Raw genomic sequence first — 21775 nt, 5'->3', positions numbered from 1 at the left:
GGAAAACTAATCAAATTTGCGGACAATAGAAAGCTAGGAGGCCTAACTAACACTAGAGAAGACAGAAATGATTCAGAAGGATCTAGATGAGCTTGAACAATGGGCAGCGACTAATAAAATGGTATTTAACAGGAGATAATGCAATATTCTACATCTGGGCAAGAAAAACGAAAATTACATCTTTAGAATAGAAGGAACAGAACTAAGCAACAGAACGTGTGAAAAAGACCTGGGTATACTAATTGATCACAGACTGCACATGAGTCAACAGTGTGACGCAGCAGCAAAAAGGCAAACAGTTCAAGGATGTATTAAGAGAAGCATACAGTCTAGAGCAAGTTCAGAGAAGAGCTATCAGGATGGTGAGTGGATTGCAAAGTATGTCCTAAGAGAAACTGTTAAAGGATCTGGGAATATTTAGCTTGCAAAAAAAGGCTAAGAGGAGACTTAATAGCTGAAGGGATGTCACAGTGTAGAGGGATCATCATTCTCATTTGCACATGGAAACATGAGAAGCAATGGAAAGAAACTGAAAAAGAAGATACAGACTAGATATTAGAAAACCTTTTTGACAATGAGGGTGATCAATGAGTGGAACAGGCTGCCACGAGAGGTGGCGAGTTCTCCTTCAATGGAAGTCTTCAAACAGAGGCTGGACAGATATCTGTCTGAGATGGTTTAGTGAATCCTGCATTGAGCATGGGGGGGTTGGACACGATGACCCTGGAGGTCCCTTCCAACTCTAACATTCTACGATTCTATGAACCTCTGACGGGGCCATTGCGGGTTCCACATCTATCCTGTTTTCAAGGCTTTAAAAATATACCCAACATTCTATGATTCTATGATCTTAGTTACCTGGAGAATCATGTAGCAGGGTCACAATGAACGCCGTAAAAACAAAACCCATAGAGCTATGATGGACTTGCATTTAACACTTCATACCACTTGGTCCCCTCCTCCCAACTTCGCAATGCATTGTATGATAAAATGTAGTTTTGATTTACACTATTCAATCAATTAAAAAGTTAAACATTTTTTTCTAACCTTTTTTGAACATTGTAACAAGGTTACATCAGAACACACAGTATTTCTCATTGCTCAATAATGCTGTCTGGCAAAGGTAACCCTGCCGTTTACATACCATGGGTCTAATAGAATAACCAAAACCATAAGACACCCATGTTGGGCACCAAATACCACATACTTTATTATGAGAGACTCCTCCTAATTACCTGGGAACTAGTGTCAGTCAAAAGGGAATCAAACCAAGGTTTCCATAACAGATTTTTGACAATTTTTATATACCACCCTCTCATAGGAAGCTGCAGTATTTACCATATTGACCCAGTGAGAAATTTGTTAGGGTCCATTCATCTCATGGCGATAGCCTTGTGGGCCAAAAACTTCCTAAGAAGTATGAAAAGGTAGTGAGGCCTGGTCTCCTCAAGAACGCCTAATAAACACACCTTAGGGCAAAGTGGTACAGGCGATCTCGATGAGGATAGCCATGACATCTTTCCAAAAGTCTGCAATAGGAGGGCAATACCACATCAGGTGTAAAAAATATTCTGCCTCTTCACCACACCTATAGCAATCTGCAGTGGTGGATCTACCCATGTAATATAACCTGCTAGGTGACAGGTAGCATTGATGGACTATATACATTTGGACTAGCTTGTTATTAATTGCCAGTGAAACGTATTGTGGGGAGGTCAAGGCCTTGCTCCAATCCTCCTCACGTGGAGAACAGTAATACCCTCCCTATTTGACCTCAACTAACAATGGTAATGAGGAGCATCTCCTGCTTAGTAACGGAGCATGAAAAAGATCAAACCTTTGGGTCCATGGCTCCTTAGAATCCTTATCAGGGGGTATGAGGATATGAGAGAATTTTCAATGTCTGGGAACTGGGTACTAAAGGCATTCCCAAGTTGCAGATACCTAAAGAAAGTGTCTGGAGAGTTGATAGAGTTGTTGACATTGATCAAAGGAAACAAGAACACCCTGGATATATACTTGTGCCAGTGTGTTGACCCCTAAATTCAACCAAAGCTGAAGATCTTGGGAATGTAGCAATTGGTGAAGAGCACTGTTATGCCATAAGGAGTACTCAGCTAGGGTGTCTGTTGTGAAAGGCAATTCCGTATCACAATGGACATGGAGGTCAGAGCACATACAGTGATCTGACAATAACCCAAAATAATAGAACGAGCTCTGAGACGTGGGAACTCTACAGACCGCAATCCCTGATCCTCTCCAAACACAACTAGAGGCAGCCGTGGATTGCGCCTAACGCTACCTATGCAACTCGGCACAGCCTGAGAAACTAACTAGCCTGAAGATAGAAAAAATAAGCCTACCTTGCCTCAGAGAAATACCCCAAAGGAAAAGGCAGCCCCCCACATGTAATGACTGTGAGTAAGATGAAAAGACAAACGTAGGGATGAAATAGATTCAGCAAAGTGAGGCCCGATATTCTAGACAGAACGAGGATAGGAAAGATAACTTTGCGGTCTACACAAAACCCTAAAGAAAACCACGCAAAGGGGCAAAAAGACCCTCCGTACCGAACTAACGGCACGGAGGTACACCCTTTGCGTCCCAGAGCTTCCAGCAAAACAAATAGACAAGCTGGACAGAAAAAATAGCAACAAATAGCAAAGAAGCACTTAGCTATGCAGAGCAGCAGGCCACAGGAATGATCCAGAGAAACACAAGTCCAACACTGGAACATTGACAGGAAGCATGAATCAAAGCATTAGGTGGGGTTAAGTAGAGAAGCACCTAACGACCTCACCAGATCACCTGAGGGAGGAAACTCAGAAGCAGCAGTACCAGTTTCCTCCACAAACGGAAGCTCCCAGAGAGAATCAGCCGAAGTACCACTTGTAACCACAGGAGGGAGCTCTGCCACAGAATTCACAACAGGTGTCCTTGAATTGAAAACTTTTTGCTCTGTGTGCACACTTGAACCGAAAGTCTTTGAATTGGCAAGAAGGAGCTCGAGTATTGTTCTGGTGACTGCAAGACCGCCCATAGACTCTGAACACTCAAACAGGGCACAAGGTGGTGTTCAGAATTAGGCAAATTATCTGCTATCCAGTGTTGTAGAAAGCAAAGTTGGCCAAGACTGCAATGCACCTTCTGAAGCTTGGTCAAATGTAGAAGGGTCTTTTCAAGGTAGGTCCACTCAATCGAGTCAAAGGCCTTAGCAGCATCCAGAGATGACAAAGCCCAATCTTACGGTTCTTTCCAACCCAACGGTGCAATTACCTTCATTCTCATTAGATTATATAATGCAGACCGACCATGAATAAATTCGCACTGGTCCAGGTTAATAGTTTTGTGAACTACTTTGTCTATTTGCTAGAACTTTGGTCAATATTTTAGAAACTAAATTTAATAAAGCTATGGGTCTATAGGATACTAAAAGCCTCCCAAAGATTGTGTATCACCACCATATCGGCATTGTAGAAAGATTCTGGTACAAAGCTTTCTACCCGTGAGGAATTCCGTACTTTAAGAAGCTGAGGAGCCAGTTGATCTAAATATCTTAGGCTTCAGTGATAGATAGGATTTTAAATTTGTACTATAAAGGAGGACATAGTTGCGCCCCATTGCACATAATGGTACCTGCCTCCGGTATGCTAACAAGTGATGAATGAAAATGGACCGGTAAGCATCGCTCAGTAATATTATCTAATGCTTTGCTGAAAAGGTTTAGGTCACCTGAATAGCTTGCCTGTTGCGAGCGATTACAGGGCTTATTAATCATTGCAGACAACTGGGTATTTACATAGCAGCTTGTCGTTTTATCTTGTGCAATAGATTGGTTTGGCTTCGGAAAGACTGAGCAAATAAAATACTCCGACTGATAGCAGAAAGAACTCCGAACATGGGAGCCGCCGATAAACCGCAGGCTCCGACACGTGCGCCTCAGATCTTACAAACACAAAGATCACCCAGGAACTGAACCACTGCCGGCATCTCCTCGTACCTCACTTTGGCCACTGAACTTTCAAACAACTCTCCGACGGGGCAAATTTTCATTTTTGAACTTCAGTTGTTTGTTTGTTTTTTTTTTTTACTTCAGAGTCAAAATTTTTTACTTTAGCATCTACATAACGGTATAAAAGGAATCTTTATTGCGTGACGGGTCGTAGCTTGAATGACACTATTCACTTTACTATAAAACGTACTGGAAATGGAAAAGAACAAAAAATAAAAATCCCACTCTCCTAGAGAGCAATTGAAGGGTATTTAAGTGGTTAACCAGCAGTGACCAGAGGTCAGCTCTGATCAATGCGACTAGAGGCCGGTGCTGGCTGTATAACACAGCCGCCACCTGCCGGGTAAGGTGTGGACTCAGTTTCTGAGCCAGCAAACTAATTTAGAATGTGCTAGTACATCCTCTTAAGGGTTAATGGATAATGCAACGAATAGAGAATCTGAAAATTGCTTTATTCATAAATAATGTATTACACACCCCCACCCAAAAAAAAAAGTATCAGTCCAAAGTGCCGGCCACTAGGTGTCTCCCTTCTACCTGGAGTGCTGTCCCCTGCCTGTTGTAAAGTGTAATCTGTCTCTTGCGGCAGAGAAGAGGGTTACAAGAAGTGAGGGCAGGTAGTCATCTCTTCTCTCTTGCTTCCCTGTCTGTACAACTGCATACAGGCATAACAGAGGCAGAGTTTGGGTCAGGCAAGTTATTGGACCATCACTGGAGCAATACATGAGGGAAAGAAAGTTCCAGTGCCTATAGTGCAGGCAGCATGTTACTGAAGATCAGTTCACAAAAAAAAAAAAAAATAAATAAATAAAGAGGAGCTGGCTTGTTACAGAGCATCCGGGCAGATGTTACAGCATAGTGGATGAGATTTCCAGAAATCCCATGTCTACTATGCGTCCATAGTCACCTGCAGATCACTTGCTGACACTGACATGCGGTGCGTCTTTCAAAACCGCAGCACATCAAATTCACCAATTCACCAACAGAACCTCCTGGAAACGATAATCCGCATGGTTCAGTGAACACATGCAGATTTACCTGCGTTCAATATACGGCAGCGCTTTGTACGCTGCATCCAAAGCGCAGCCAATGCCGGATCGTGGGCGCCCGGCCTTAGAATCCGGGCAGTTCCTGGACATATTGGACTCGTAGGCCCACACTAACAGATTTACCTTCTTCAGGAGCATGATGGCTACAGACCATGCTTTCCCACAGTGTTTGTGCAAAAGGACAGGTAGAATTTAAAGTCACAGCTCCAACATAAGTACACAATGAAGACTTGGTGAAACGTATCTTTCCCACCCGAGGCCGTTCTTTTTTTCCCTAATGAAGAAGGTACGCTCAGCCAAGTCAGCCAGGCATGCAGGGCCAGCAGGGAGCTGTTGGGGCTATCAGCCATTTATGCACTTTGCCAGCATAATTACCGCAATCCCCAGCCTGGCGTGATCTCCAGAGATTTCCCATATATTACATGCACTGCAGAGTGTCTCGCCTGTCTGACATATTTGCTATGTCATTATGAGTCTCGACTAAAACAGATCTGTTAACATTCAGGAACCTGACAATGTCTCTCCTCACATCAGCCTCACATGCCGTGTTAGCCTAGTTATCACTGCCCTGGTCATACCCGGCCTATGAATGGTCCCACCACCGCCTCATCTCCCCCTCTATCCTCCATCCAGAGCTTGTCCTTAACCAAGGTGGTCCTGGGACCCCTCACAGAACAAGAGGACTTCCAGCACCACTTCTACGCTGATGACAATTTTTGTTATGTCCTGTAAGATATATTACATATTCAGGAGCCCGTAGCTTTCTGGAAATTGGTGGGACAACCCATAAAAACCCCACCCACACCATGGCGTCCATCCAGATGTTTCTGAATTATAGGATGGCAAGTTGCCTAGAGCTGCAGGAGTCGCTGCACTACATGACAATCTAAAAATGAAAAACAGAAAAATCACATTGTATGATTTTTAAATTATTAAATTGCTTTTTATCGCATGAAATGAGTATCTGATCACCTACCAACCAGCAAGAATTCTGGCTCTCACAGACCTGTTCGTTTTTCTTTAAGAAGCCCACCTACTCTGCACTCATTCTCTGTATTAATTGCACCTGTTTGAACTCATTACCTGTATAAAAGACACTTCTCCACACACTCAATCACACTCTAACCTCTCCACCATGGCCAGGACCAAAGAGCTGTCCAAGAAAACCAGAGACAATATAGTAGTCCTGCACAAGGCTGAGATGGGCTACAGGACAACAGGCAAGCAGCTTGGTGAGAAGTAGTGATGAGCGAGTGTACTTGTTGCTTGGGTTTTCCAGAGCATGCTCGGGTGATCTCCGAGTATTTGTGACTGCTCGGAGATTTAGTTTTCCTTGCCGCAGCTGGGTGATTTACGGCTACTAAACAGCTTAATTACATGTGGGGATTCCCTAGCAACCAGGCAACCCCCATATGTAATCAAGCTGGCTAGTAGACTTAAATCATCCAGCTACGTCAAGGAAAACAATCTCTGAGAGGTCAAATACTCAGGGCACCCGAGCAACGAGTACACTAGCTCATCACTAGTGAGAAGACAACAACTGTTGGCACAATTATTAGAAAAAAGGAAGTAAACAAAAGACTATCAATCTTTCTTGGTCTGGGGCTCCATGCAAGGTCTCACCTCGTGGGGTAAGTAGGATTCTGAGAAAGGTCGAGGATATGCCCAGAACTACACTGGAGGACCTGGTCAATGACCTGAAGAGAGCTGGGACCACAGTCTCAAACATTACCATTAGTAACACACTATGCTGTCATGGATTAAGATCCTGCAGGGCACTCAAGGTCCCCCTGTTTACGCCAGCACATGTCCAGGCCCGCATGAAGTTCACCAATGACCAAGAAGTTTTATTTTTCTATTGTATCAAATACTTATTCCATGCCATAAACTGCAAATTAAGTAAAAATCTTTAAAAAAGTAGCAGGTCACATGAGGCATGAGCCTGTGGCTAACTCCGGTGCCCGATGCTGAAGAGAAATGAATATTCACTACATTCCACGCCCATGTGTGTGGAGGGCAGTGAATATTAATTTAACTTTAATAGCGGACATGCTGTTAGCCGCAGCAGCCGGCTTCCGGCAGCTGCCGGGCGTTCGCAAGTGCCCACTACTTAAGGGAATGAGTATTTACTGTTCTCCACTCCCATAGCTGGTACACGTGAAAGCCCAGCAGCTGCAGGAAGCCGGTGGCTGCGGCTAACACTGTGCCCGCTATTAAAGAGCAATGAATATTCACTGCCCTCCACGCCTAGAGTCCCGGCATGCAGAGCAGTGAGTATTCCGGCAGCTGTCCTTGGCTTATAAGCAGCACATGACGTTACTGCCTCAAGAACACCGTTCTCTCCTGGTTGTCCTATCTCTGACCGATCCTTCACTGTATCTTTTGCTGGTTCCTCCTCCTCTCACCTTCCCCTTACTGTTGGGGTTCCTCAAGGATCAGTCCTAGGCCCCTTCCTCTTCTCTTTGTATACTGCCCTTATTGGACAAACAATCAGTAGATTTGGTTTCCAGTACCATCTCTATGCTGATGACACCCAATTATGCACTTCTTCTCCTGTTATCACGCCAACCTTTTTAGAAAACACCAGTGATTGTCTTACCACTGTCTCTAACATCATGTCCTCCCTCTATCTGAAACTGAGCCTGTCAAAAACTGAACTCCTCGTGTTTTCTCCCTCTTAACCTACCTTTGCCTGACATTGCCATCTCTGTGTGCGGTTCCACCATTACTCCAAAGCAACATGCCCACTGCCTTGGGGTCATACTTGATTCCGAGCTTTCATTCACCTCCCCCCACATCCGATCACTGGCTCGCTCTTCTTATCTGCATCTCAAAAACATTTCTAGAATTCGCCCTTTTCTTACTTTCGACTCTGCAAAAACTCTTACTGTTTCACTTATTCATTCTCGTCTGGACTATTGTAACTCTCTACCAATCGGCCTCCCTCTTACCAAACTCCCCGCTCCAATCTGTCCTGAATGCTGCAGCCAGGATCATATTCCTCACCAACCGTTACACCGATGCCTCTACCTTGTGCCAGTCATTACACTGGTTACCCATCCACTCCAGAATCCAGTACAAAACTACTACTTCATCCACAAAGCACTCCATGGCTCAGCACCACCCTACATCTCTTCCCTGGTCTCAGTCTACCACCCTACCCGTGCCCTCCACTCATGACCTCAGGTTAGCATACTCAATAATCAGAACCTCCCACTCCCGTCTCCAAGACTTTACACATGCTGCGCCAATTCTTTGGAATGCACTACCCAGGTTAATAAGATCAATCCCCACAGTTTTAAGCGTGCCCTAAAAACTCATTTGTTCAGATTGGCCTACCGCCTCAACGCATTAACCTAACTATCCCTGTGTGGCCCATTAAAAAAAACAAAAAACACAATCAGGTTCCTCACATCATGTTCTCATACACTTTATGCAGTTAATAGCCTCTGTGTCTGTACTGCTACATACTTAGGCAGTTAACTGGTACATGCAGCTTTACATGAACACCTGAGCCTTACACTATGGCTGGTCCAACTAACTAAAGCAATTGTTACCATCCACCTCTCGTGTCTCCCCTTTTCCTCAGTTTGTAAGCTTGCGAGCAGGGCCCTCATTCCTCATGGTATCTATTTTGAACTGTGATTTCTGTTATGCTGTAATGTATTTTGTCTGTACAAGTCCCCTCTATAATTTGTAAAGCTCTGCGGAATATGTTGGCGCTATATAAATTATTATTATTATTATTATTATTATTATTCTGCCATGCAATGCTTACAAGCATAAATCAGCTGCTAGCATCAGAACAGGAAGACGCGAAGGAAGGCAAGTATAATGGTTTAGGTTTTTTAATGTTTTTCTAACGAAGCTATGCATACCAGGGTAGGAATTAGGGGGGCATGCATACCAGGGTAAGAATAAGGTAGGCATGCAATACCAGGGTAGGAAATAGGGGGAATGCATACCAGGGTAGGTGATACTGGCACAGAACTGACTGATTTTTTTGGTAATTTCCTCCTCTAAAAGCTAGGTGCGTCTTATGGTCCAACGCATCTTATAGTCTAAAAAATACATTATTTTCTTCACGCTATATTTGGTTGGTGGGGAGGAGGGTTGTGAACCACGTGATCAAGTTCAAGGGTCAATACTGTGTGTGGATGGGGCAGTACCAGAGATGAGCGGATCGATTTGTGGGACTCCTTTCTAGCGAACAAGTCAGTGGCAATCGACAGCTAGATGAGAGGAGCAGCATTTGATTTGTCAAGTCACACAGATTACTTTGCTCCAACCATGGCCAAACAAAAGGCGAGGACGCTGAAGGTAACAGATTTGAGGGCCTCTCATCTAGCTGCCACTTACTTGGACCGGAATACCACAAATCCATCCACGCATTTCTAGGCAGTACCAACCATGCAGGCACAACCACCACAGCCCCGCATTGTTATAATAAGCTGGGTGGAGGGTGGGGCGCCTCAGAAATTAGAGGTCCCCATTTACATTAAACTAATGTCATCCGTACATGCCTACATCAGCAGTGATAGCCTACAGTCTAATGTGTATGGGGGCCCTAGAAACATGATGTTGGGGTAGAAAAGCATCCGAGTTTGCCTAGGGTGCTCGAGCGACATGTTCGAGTCCCCGCAGCAGTTGGTTTCATGGCTGTTAGACAGCCAAAAAAATATGCGAGTATTGCCTGACAAAAACGGGCAATCCCTGTATGGCTTGTGGCTAACAGCTGAGAAGCTTCCTATGATATATTACCACTTGTCTGCACCCCTTTTATATGCACTAATATAATTGTAGTGCGCCGGTGCTTCTTGTTTGTAGTAACAGCTGAGAAGCGCGCGGGGACTTGAACATGTCACTCAAGCACCCGCGATACTCTGTGCATATCCGCTCTTCACGACTGCCTATCCTTTTGTTCTTGGCGAGATAGGCCACAGCTAGAGGAGTCTGACGGCAGCTCTCACAAAGCACAGCAGAACAAACGCTTGCGTGTATGGAAAAGTTGGGCGAGATACCAGACAGCCGAACAATTGAGCGAAACATCAGAAGTATCGTAACGTGTATGGAGGCCCTGAGTCTGCGTCAAACATTATATTATTATTATAATAAGGCTAAGCTATCAAGGTGTTAAGCCCACCATACACAATGGATAGCTGAGGGCCATCTGCCCGACCTTAGCGCGCTCATGTCAGAGCTGATACTGCGGTCTATCTGCCGGACTGCAAATGGATTGGCCATCAGAAGTCTGATGTGCTGGTTCCTTTTCCTGGCATCGGCCAAGGAGTCAGGAGACCCCACATGCACTTTAGACTGTCCACTCACCCCCGCTAATATTGGCACGCTTTTCGACTCTAGTCTAAGAAACCCTTTCAAGGTTAGGCCATGAACACTCAATTAAGGGGGTCCGAATACGCAAGAATTGGCAAAACTCGTTTTGTTATGGTTTTCATATAATAATCCACCCCAACTTATGGAAGTAAGTGGCTTTTCATGATCGGAGATTTGGTATCACAACCAAATAGCCCCAGGCATTTACTGAATGCTAGGACCCCCAGTTCCCAGGCCCAGAGCCGGTGTCATCTTTAATAGGTCTGTAAGAACCTTACCAACATGGATGTCATCTACTATATAAAACAGGGATGTAAGGATATTGCCCATAGGGACACTTTGGGGGGATTATAGGGTTCATAGATGACAGGAAACAACTTACTATAAAGATCTGATTCATCCAGGATCTCGGATTTGATGATTTCTTCTATGACATCTTCCAGGGTAACCAGCCCCATCACCTCGTAAAATGGGTCTCCTTCTCCGTCGTTGTTCACCTTCTGCACGATGGCCAAGTGAGACTTTCCTTCATGTAATCAACAGAAGAAAATCATAATGAACAGGTGTTCACCAAGTTGGTGTGATGCTAACGTACCACCTCTAAGCCTAACCACGGACCACCCAAGCCTTACAGGAGATCGCCGCTCACACCCCACCCCTGCCACATCCACACAAACCACATGGAAAGAATGAGGAGCTTCTGCCATAAACATCTCGCAATATCCAGTTCTTCCGAGAGATAATTACCATGTCGATTGTGCAATGTTCCCAGCTCCTATACAATGGGCACAGTGTACACGGGATGTAACCTCGGCTGCCAGTGCCAGGCAGGTAATTACACCATGACTGGTAATAAGGCATGGACAGCTCTGAAGCGCCCTTCACGGAGAACACTCGACTTTTGGACTGAGGAGGGAGGTGGATCTGTGTGTGCTCAAGGTCAATCTTCTGCATCAGACTAAACACAAACGTGATTTTTTATTATTATTACTGCACCCGTCTAGAGCAGATGCCAGCAACCTGCTACTCGCACAAAGACAAAGTCTATTGCGACCTTGGTAGCCGACGTGTTTGGATGAGCCATACTGGCACCAGAATAAAAGGGCTTTAACAATGAAAGGTTATCGTGAAGTAAGCACGCGCGTTTCACAATAATCCTGCAGTGTTAACAAGCTGTAGATCAGATGAACGAGCAAAAGGATCATTCATCAAGGTGAAAAACTTCTGTGCTGTATAAAAGATCAATGCTCTCGGCAGCACATCGTCCTGTGTAAACAGGACCTATGCTGCCGAGTAAAATGCTACACTATGCATACAGGTCATACAAGGTCAATTTTTAAGCAGAGTCTGCCTGTGTTAAAAGGTCATTAAAGGGCATCCGTGAGGATGAACCCTCCTCCCAAGAAGTTTATGTTGGCATGTAGGTCGTAGGAAGAAGAGTAACATAATAACTTTATATCTGTGATCTGATTTCCTATTCCAGAGAAATCCCTGTTTTTCTTAATATGTAAAGTGAACTGTTAAGATCTATGGGCCGGACATAGATCTCCCCGAGAATCTTATTTTAAATGAAAGGGGGCGTTGCCAGTATGAGACAATGACTGACAGTCTGCTCTCCTGATCTACATGTCTCACACTGGTGATGCCACCTTTCAATTAAAATAATCTCTGGAGGCAGATTATTGGGGAGATCAGTCCATATAAAAGGACCTTAAAAATCCCTGATCGCAATGGTCATCATATGGCCATGTCAGGGAGACACTGCAATTGTTGTGGGACCCTCCTACTGGCGGGAGCAGTGCCAATCTTGATACATTTACATTATCTTTGAGTACAAACTTTGGTCCCAATTCACCTAGACTGCTGTTGTTCACTGGTCTTGATGAGATGTGCTGGAGTCCGATGTTCGTGATTCAAGAAGGGGTGCATGCCTCTTCATAAATCAGGAGAGTCTGATAATTGGTGGGTGCCTATGTGCGCTAGGCCAGAAATCTTACTCTAGTCAGGGACTGGAGAGAGAGAGAGATCGATCGCTGGTGTATGGAACTCCATAGCCGGTCGTGAATTAGACGAGCTGTGGCATCACAAGTTGCACCTAGATTCCAGGACTTTTCAAAGCTTTTACAATAGAAGTCTGGAGTGAAAGCTTTGAAGAACAGGGTCCATTATGTGTGTTTGGTTTCTACCTTCCCATGGTTAAAGGGGTTGCCCATAAACATACATTTTATCATCCATCCTGTTGATGAGTTTGACGTCCGATTAGAGAGATCCCATCCGAATAGTGAAACGAGGGGTGGAAAGTTCCTCATGTGAATGGAGCAGTAGTGAGCATGTATGACCACCACCTCTATACACATGTGCGACCACTGTGGCTCCATTCATACGGAGACTTGGGGAGCCTCATTGCTGTGGACGGATAGCACAGCATTCATTAATACATATATTTTTTTCTTTTATAAGGTTTTTTTTTTTATAAATTACTTTTATATTTTAGTAGTAAAAAACCTCAGCACTTTGAAAAAAATAATTATATATTTGCTTTGAGTCACTAGTTTTTGAGACCTATATTTCTTTTTATTCTCCTACCCACCATCAATGGAGATATTTTGCCCCACATACGGTATGTTGGGAGGGGGGTTACTCTGCAGCAGGTAAACAGATTAGCAAAAAAGTGTCTGTAGAGAACCTCAGTAATTCGTAGATTAGCAAATTTTAGCCCAATTGTAAATTTCACAGATTAGCATTACGACTAGCCTGCCAACAACATATACTGGGTAAATCCATTGGAAATTTGCTTTTGGTGAATTTAAAAGAAGTTTTCCCACAAAAATAAACATTTATTTACATATAACGCATGTACTCGAATATAAGCCGAGATTTTCAGCCCATTTTTTTAGGCTAAAAGTGCCCCTCACGTCTTACACTCGATTCATTGTCCCAGGGGGTTGGCGGGGAGGGGGAGCGGTGGCTGTCACATCATACTCACCTGCTCCCGACGCGGTCTTTGCACTTCCCTGCTTCTCCGATGGTCTCCGGTGCCTGCAGCTTGTTCCTTTGTTCAGCGGTCACATGGTACCGCTCATTAAAGTAATGAATATGAACGCCACTCCACTCCCATAAGAGTAGAGCGCATATTCATTACTTTAATGAGCGGTACCATGTGACCACTGAACAAAGGAACAAGCTGCAGGCACAGGAGACCATCGGAGAAGCAGGGACTGCGCCAGGAGGGTGAGTATGACGGGGGAGGGTGAGACATGTGATATTCACCTTTCCCTGTTCCGCCGCCGCACTGTGTCTTCCGCATCCTCTGGCTGTGATGTTCAGTCAGAGGGTGCGATGACGTGGTTAGTGGAACGGAGACAGATGAACGGGGACAGGTGAATATCGCAAGTGCCGGGGGCCTGAGCCAGCGGCGACACCGGCACCAGACCCCCCAGCAACGAGAGGTGAGTTTTGTTTTGTTTTTTTAAATCGCAGCAGCAGCAATATATGGGGCATCTTATGGGGCCATCAATCTTTGTGCAGCATTATATGGGGCATAATGTTCTATGGAGCATCTTATGGGGCCATCAATCTTTGTGCAGCATTATATGGGGCATAATATTCTATGGAGAATCTTATGGGGCCATAATCAACCTTTGTGCAGCAATACTCGAGTCAATAAGTTTTCCCAGTTTTTTGTGGCAAAATTAGGAGTATCGGCTTACACTCGGGTCGGCTTATACTTGGGACCTCTTGGGTGGGGGGCCCATTCTGTAGCACAAATATAGATTCTATGCCCCATGGATTAATAAAGGACAGAGCACACACTGTACTCAGGTTGATGCCCCACCACACTGGTGGCCCTGATGACCTATTATATATCACCTATGCTATAGAAAAAAAACCCTCCTCCCCCATCATAAGCAAAAACTGCTTTTTTCTTAACAGTCCAAATATCAGGGCAGCTAGCGAAAACTTCAGAAACCTGAAGATCAAGTTTTCTATAACTGTCAACAAGAACTTAAAAAAAAATTTTGATCTCAAGGTCTTATTTTTCAAGTGATGTCACTTTTGAACTGAGGTTTTGTATTTTTCACTCAATTCTTATATATAAAATTTAAGGTGTTAGATCCGTGGGGGGTTCTGGAGTCATAACCACACTGATTTCATATCAATAGAAAAGGGATTAACCTCTTTAAACAACTTTCTATATAGGCCACTTTCTGTTGTAGAGTCTGGGCAACTCCTTCACATAGCAGTCTGTTCTGCTGACAGATTTCAACAGGATAGTGCTTTTGGAAAAAGAAAACACCTGTAATCTGCATGTGAGATCACACAAGCTCTGGAGAAAGCCACTACAGACACAGGAAGGGGCAGAATCAGAGATCTTATACAGTCCTCTGCATTAAATCGGGGTAAAGGGAATCACGCAGTGGCTGTATCAGGACGAGGACCTGTAGAACAATTCATGAATCATGATGTTAGGGGGACGAGAGCTGGTGCAGGCAGCAGCATCGTGGACGCAGACCTCCAATCTGGTCCCAAATACACATTCCCTTCACTGAACAGACGCCTACCCTTCTTGAACTCCTCCAGCACGGCGTCCAGCTTGGTGTCACTGAAGACAAAGTGGACCGGGTGACTGTAGAAACGTGTAATGGTGCTCAGAGGGGTGCAATCGTCAGGGTCGACAAAGGCCAAGTCTTTGACGTAGAGGATGTCCACAATGTTGAATCGCTCGTTCTCATACACGGGGATACGGGTGTAGCCGCTCTCCATGATGCTGGACATGGTGTTGAAGTCTAAAATGGCATCACTGCGCAGCATAAAGCAGTCCTCCACCTTGGTCATCACATCCTCCACCGTCTTTGTGCGCAGTTCTAGAGCCCCCTGAATGATGTTCATCTCTTCCCGGACAAGGCCGCTATATGGTTCTGTTACCTGAAACCAGATTGAGAAGACTTGGATTAGGTAGAGTTCATTTCAAAACTAATTTGCCAAAAATGAGCCACCTGGTTCATAACACTGCCAGACCTATCTCACCGACTGGTACCTGGGGGTCAGGAGGGGAGAAACAACTGTTATATGCACCATTGTGCCAATGGTCCCTACCAGTCTGTTTATTAGGCCTGCATCACATACATCCACGTGACCGCTGCAGCCAATCACAGGCCTAGGTAGTGACACCAATGTCCAGCATAAGACTCAGGATTGTCTGCAGTGGTTGCATGTATGCAACAGATCTCACTGATGCAGTTTTATTCCAATATGCCCAATAACGGGATGAATCTGCTGTACCCGACCACTCTAGAAAATGATGGCGCTGCTCTCTTCTGGCATCATCCAAGACCCTCAACCCGGCAGGAAAAAGATAGTCAGCGGGCATGCCAGGTCGGGCATGCACCACCACCACCGATCAGATTGATAGCCCATCCCAAAAATGGGCCATCAATAAAAAGATAGTGACCAACCCCTTCAAAACACAAATATCACAGTTTATAGATAACCTATAGGCCTAACCAAGGTCTACATATTCTGTCCTGCATCTCTGGTCCAGAAGTAGACATAGAAAAAACCCAATATCATATCTATAGAATTTGACATAAAGCTTAGAGATATACAGTGGATATAAAAAAGTCTACACACCCCTGATAACATACGATTCTTTTTTTTTTTTTATAAATAATGCAAATAGTTTCAGAACTTTTTCCACCATAACTGTCCCCCATAATTTGTAGAAATCCAAAATTTAAAAAAAAGGTTTTCCGGAGGGAAAAAATAAATTGCAGATATACGCAATCACATTATTTTAGCTTTTCTAATACTTTGAAGTTCCCTTAGAATTTCTAACAGAACTCATTATTTTTGCTTAGGAGTCTGCCAGCATTTGCCCACTCTCCCTAATGGGCGATCCCGAACGCAGCGATACCAAATAGGTGTATATTTGATTTTTTGTTATTGTTTTGAATGGGGCGAGGAAGGGGAGGGGGGGGGGGGACGATTTGAACCTCTATATTTTTGTTATATTTTTAAAAACTTTTTTTTTTACTTTTTGCATGCTTTAATAGTCTCCATATGAGACTAGTAGCTGCAGTTGTCTTATCAGCTCAGCTACATACAGGCGATGATAAGATCATGCATGTAGAAAAAAATGTTAACTTGCTATGAGCGCCGACCACCGGCACTGGAGACCTCTGGTTGTCATGCCGACCCATAAACATGTGACGGGTTCACCGATGGGCGGGATTTCCAGCGCACTTGCCAGATGCACAAGTTAAATGCCGCTGTCAGAGATGGACATAGGCATTTAATGGGTTAACAGCTGCGGGTGGATCACGATTCCACCCACGGCTGTTGCGGGCACATGTCAACTGTATATATCAACTAACATGTGCTGGAAAGATGTGTGATCAGCGCCAGAGCCCACAACAAACAGGGGGAGTCAGACATCGGCATACTATTACACCCGATGTCGGAAAGAGGTAAAGGTCAATGTAGTGCTAAAAAAAAAAGGGGGAAATTCTCTTCATCTTCAGTTTAGCAGAGGTCTGAAGGTTTTGCTGCAAAATTGACTGATATTTGGAACTGCTCATAATTCATTCCACAGCACAAAACCATAATACTGCCTCCACTATGCTGCACTGTGGGCTTGGTGTTTATTTTGGCAATGTGCAGTGTTGGCTTTGCACCAAATATACCTTTTGATGTTCTGCCAAAAAGTTCAACCTTAGACTCCAACCATAACACATTTTACCATATGTTTTTTGAAAAACTCAATGTAGGTTTTAGAAAAACATAACCAGGGTTGGATGTTTTTCTTTGTAAGGAAAGGTTTCAGTCTTGCCACTCTACCTCACACATGAAGAATACAGGAGATTGTTGTCACATGCAGAACACAACCAGCACTTGCCACAAAGTCCTGCAGCTGCTTAAACATGTTGTACGCATTTTGAGGGTATGTGCACACGTCAGGATTTTTAGCGTTTTTTTTTGCGGAATTTCGCTATAAAAACGCTATAAAGCCGCATAAAAAAAGCTAAAATTATGCATCCTATCATTTAGAATGCATTCCGCATTTTTTGTGCAGATGTATGCGGTTTTTCCCGCAAATTAAAACGCATACCGCAAAAAATCCGGACATGCTCTATCTTTTTGCGGATTTCTAAGCAAAAAACACATTCCGGAAAAAAAAAAAAAAAATCCGCAAAAATTTCGCTTAAAAATCCGCGCAAAAAACGCGCAAATTCCGCACACAAAAAAAACGCGGATTTCTGGCAGAATTCTCAGGATTTGGTCAGGAAAAAATCCTGACGTGTGCACATACCCTGACAGCATCCCAAACCAATTTTCTTCTCGTCCCTTTATCAATTTTTGAGGGTCGTCCAGTTCTAGGTAATGTCACAGTTGTGTCAAATTTAAGCCACTTTTTGACAGCCTTCAGTGTTTCGTGCTTTGGATAAATGTTTGGTACCCTCCTGCTGCCTGAACTTTCACCAATGAGATCCCTTTGCTGTGTTGTAAGTCGTTTACAGATTATGGGTTTTGCTGTAAAGAAAAGCTAAACTTTAATCAGAATCACTGTACATGATGGCGACTTTTTAACAGGAGTTTAAATGTGATTGCACAATTGTGATCCCAAATACATCCCAATTATAAGACGGTGTTAACACTTATGCAACCACAATTGCCCTCTTGGAATGACTTCAGCTTGTTCATGAATGGATGGATGTGCACAGATCATGGGCGAAAAGTTCTGAAAAGATTCTTCTAGATAGGTTTTATATACCTAGGGGTGTGTAGACTTTAAATGCACGGTATATAACCACAACTTCATCACCCTACAGTGGCGAATGGTGTATACCTGGAATTTGGAGAATTACATGCCCCCTCGGTTCTTCCAACCATAGGTGGTCTTCTGCATCAATTTGGCCATACACCCCCGCAGAGACAAATGAATAAAACGACCATGCGCCCCTCCGCTCACATGTACATCACCTTGCATGCGTGGTCATCATTTCAAGGGCAGATTTGGGCATAACTACTGTACCTCATGCACAATAGGAAGAGCAGAGAATGTGAATCCCTCCAGTATATCCTGTCCGGGGCAGGCGCCATCAGCGCTGCAGTCAGTCATGTGCACACTGCTCCGCTGCACTGCCCAGGGTTTATCTGAAACTTTTTTATAGCACGTTTTCTTTGTATCACGTACGAACAATCAGTCATCACAACACAAAGGGCAGAGCGATTACTGTGCAGAGAGCCGATAACCCGGAGGTACGGCCGAGAGACCGCCGCTGGGAGACAAGACTATGAATACCGACAATAATAGAAAAACAGACCCCAATGCCACAAAAATAGTAGGTCCATCATTAAAAAAAATTGTATGACATAAGAAAGAAGTAGTAAAGGACGTGGCAAGAAATAGAAAAAAAAAATCAAGTTTTTTCTGGACTGCCTCCAGTTCAGGAGCAAAATAATGGTCTATAAGGCCGCGTGCACGCGATATGAAGTAGCAGCGCATTTGATGCAGCACATGTCCAAAAGTGCTGCAGTCTATTGAACGCAGGTAAACCGCATGTGTTCACTGAACCGTGCGGATTCACTGCGTCCAATACATTGTACGGGTGAGAATTTATCTTGGGGAGGCTCGCGTCTCCGCAAGAGAAATGGAAACACTGCGGTCTGGAGAGACGCGCCGCATGTCCGTCTCCGCGGGTGAGCTGCGGGCGTCGGTGCACGCATAGTGGACATGGGATTTCTTGCCATCCCATCCGCTATGCTGTAACATCTGAACGCTGCACACTATGAAATTCACAAAATTTTGCTCCCCCTCTGACTATTCATAAATTGTCTCCCCTCACAAAAATCAATCCGGGTGCCCAAAACAACGACTCCATGTTTCCAGTGCAGTTTATTAACTGAATTTCCTACTGTATGACCACAGACAACAGCCAGCCACTGGCAGGGGCGTAACTACAGTGGGTGGAGGGGTTACAATCCAACCCGGGCCCTGGAGCCTAAGGGCTCCAAGAACTCCAACATTAGGAGCTGCGGAGAAATCTTTCATAGTCTAAAGTAGGGTTTAAAAAAATATTTAGTTTGCAAAATAAAATTTAAAAAAAAAAAAAAAACCAACACAGAAGTAGCTGCAACTTCCAGGATGAAAAAATTAAAAAACCTCTGCACTTTGTAGAGACTCCGCACTGGACCCGGGGAGGGAGAGGAAAGCTCAGCTTCTATAGCAAACTGCAGTCCGGAAACTAGGATTTTCTAAAAGGTGAAAACTCTTTTTGGCAGCTTTCACGCGTCGGTGTGTCCGGTACGTGTGGGGACACTTTTCATATGTAACGGAGACACTTACACATGTAGCTCTCTGCACATGTCAATATGTTTCCACAGACTATGTGTCTGTGCGCAAAATATGCTAACATGACCGGTTTTTTTTTGTTTGTTTTTTTAACAACAGCACGGATTGCAAAACGTCCCGCACACAGATAACACACTGGGATGTCATCCGTGTGACACATACCGACGTCTGAGAAGCAGCAGTAAATTAAGCGCTATTCCCCGGCGCCGGTTGTTGAAGACGGCTCTCATCGTTCTCCCCTGCTCTGACGGCAATCAGTGCGAGTAGGGGAGAATGATGAGAGTGTTATATTCAACTGATAACAGCGGCAGCAGCTGATGGGAGGAATAGTCACATCAGCCGCCTGCTTGCGCTTTTCTCAGTTGAATAAACAGGTGCTTCTCACAAAATTAGAATATCATCAAAAATTTATTTCAGTTCTTCAATACAAAAAGTAAAACATATATTAGATGTAGTCATTACAGAGGGATCTATTTCAAGTGTTTATTTCTGTTAATGTTGATGATTATAGCTTACAGCCAATGAAAACCCAAAGTCATTATCTCAGTAAATTAGAATACTTTATAACACCAGCTTGAAAAATGATTTTAACATCTGAAATGTTGGCCTGAAATAAATGTTCAGTAAATGCACTCAATACTTGGTCGGGGCTCCTTTTGCATCAATGCCACGTGGCATGGAGGCGATCAGCCTGTGGCACTGCTGAGGTGTTATGGAAGCCCAGGTTGCTTTGATAGCAGCCTTCAGCTCGTCTGCATTGTTGTGTCTGGTGTCTCTCATCTTCCTCTTGACAATACCCCATAGATTCTCTATGGGGTTAAGGTCAGGTGAGTTTGCTGCCAATCAAGCACCACGATACTGTTGTTTGTAAACCAGGCATTGGTACTTTTGGCAGTGTGGACAGGTGCCAAATCCTGCTGGAGAATGAAGTTTCCATCTCCAAAAAGCTTATCGGCAGAGGGAAGCATGAAGTGCTCTAACATTTCCTGGTAGATGGCTGAGCTGACTTTGGTCTTGATAAAACACAGTGGACCTATACAAGCAGATGACATGGCTCCCCAGAACAACAGAACATTAACAGAAACAAACACTTGGAATAGATCACTCTTTAATGACTGTATATGGCTACGTTCACATTAGCGTTATGCTAGTTTGCGTCGGGTTTGCGTCGGGCGACGCAGCGGCGACGCATGCGTCTCTATATTTAACATGGGGACACATGCGTTTGTTTGTTGCGTTGTGCGACGCATGCGTCTTTTTGCTGCAAGCGTCGGACCAAGAAAACGCAACAAGTTGCATTTTTCTTGCGTCCAAATTTCGGCAAAAAACGCGGCATGCGTCGCAAAACGCAGCGTTTTTGCGTGCGTTTTGATTTGCGTTGTGCGTTGCGTCGCCAACGCAGCAGCGCCCAATGCAAATGTGAACGTAGCCTATACGAGTTTCACTTTTTGTATTTAAGAACTGAAATAAAATTAACTTTTTGATGATATTCTAATTTTGTAAGAAGCCCCTATAACTCATCAATCTCCCCAGGTCACACTGATTGCCGGCAGCGCAGGGGAGAATGATTAGAGCCGTATTCGGCTCCCTTCAGCGCTAACTGTACTGCCGCTTCTCAGGCGCCGGTACTGATGCGGCACGTGGTTGGTTCCACACGTATTACACACGGACACATATCTCCGGTACCGGAAATATCAGGATGTGTGAAACCGGCCTTAACATGAGCCAATTTTGATGACTGCCAGCATATTTACATGTAATATAATCGGAAACAAGCGATTTGGTGAGTGTAGGATAATCTGAATGGTTGCAATGTTAACTATCCATGGTTTTCATTATAGCTATATATTAATCAGAAGAGGTACCAAGTGCAAGTAGGTCTGAGGCTTGCTTTTTTTTTTTTTTTTTTTTTTTATTATTTCTATTGGTGACTAGACCGCAAAGAGGTACAATATAGTGTCTGTGATCTCACTGTCCGTACCCCGAGCACTTTTCAGGAGATGGTGGCATGATAATGTTATTTAAAGC

At 44.2% G+C, this 21775-nt stretch overlaps 1 protein-coding gene across 1 annotated transcript in view; it reads right to left on the bottom strand.

Moving 5' to 3' along the window:
* Positions 1–21775, bottom strand: part of CNNM4 (cyclin and CBS domain divalent metal cation transport mediator 4) — a 45738-nt gene that overhangs the window by 17738 nt on the left and 6225 nt on the right. The window contains exons 2-3 of the mRNA XM_069766628.1: positions 14958–15321; positions 10778–10921 (exon numbers count right to left, since the gene is read on the bottom strand). Of these exons, the coding sequence (XP_069622729.1) occupies positions 10778–10921; positions 14958–15321 (508 nt within the window). The remainder of the gene's footprint in view (positions 1–10777; positions 10922–14957; positions 15322–21775) is intronic.

This window comes from Ranitomeya imitator, chromosome 4, assembly GCF_032444005.1.
Source record: "Ranitomeya imitator isolate aRanImi1 chromosome 4, aRanImi1.pri, whole genome shotgun sequence".
Taxonomy (NCBI): domain Eukaryota; kingdom Metazoa; phylum Chordata; class Amphibia; order Anura; family Dendrobatidae; genus Ranitomeya; species Ranitomeya imitator.
This window is presented reverse-complemented; position numbering and strand designations above follow the sequence as displayed.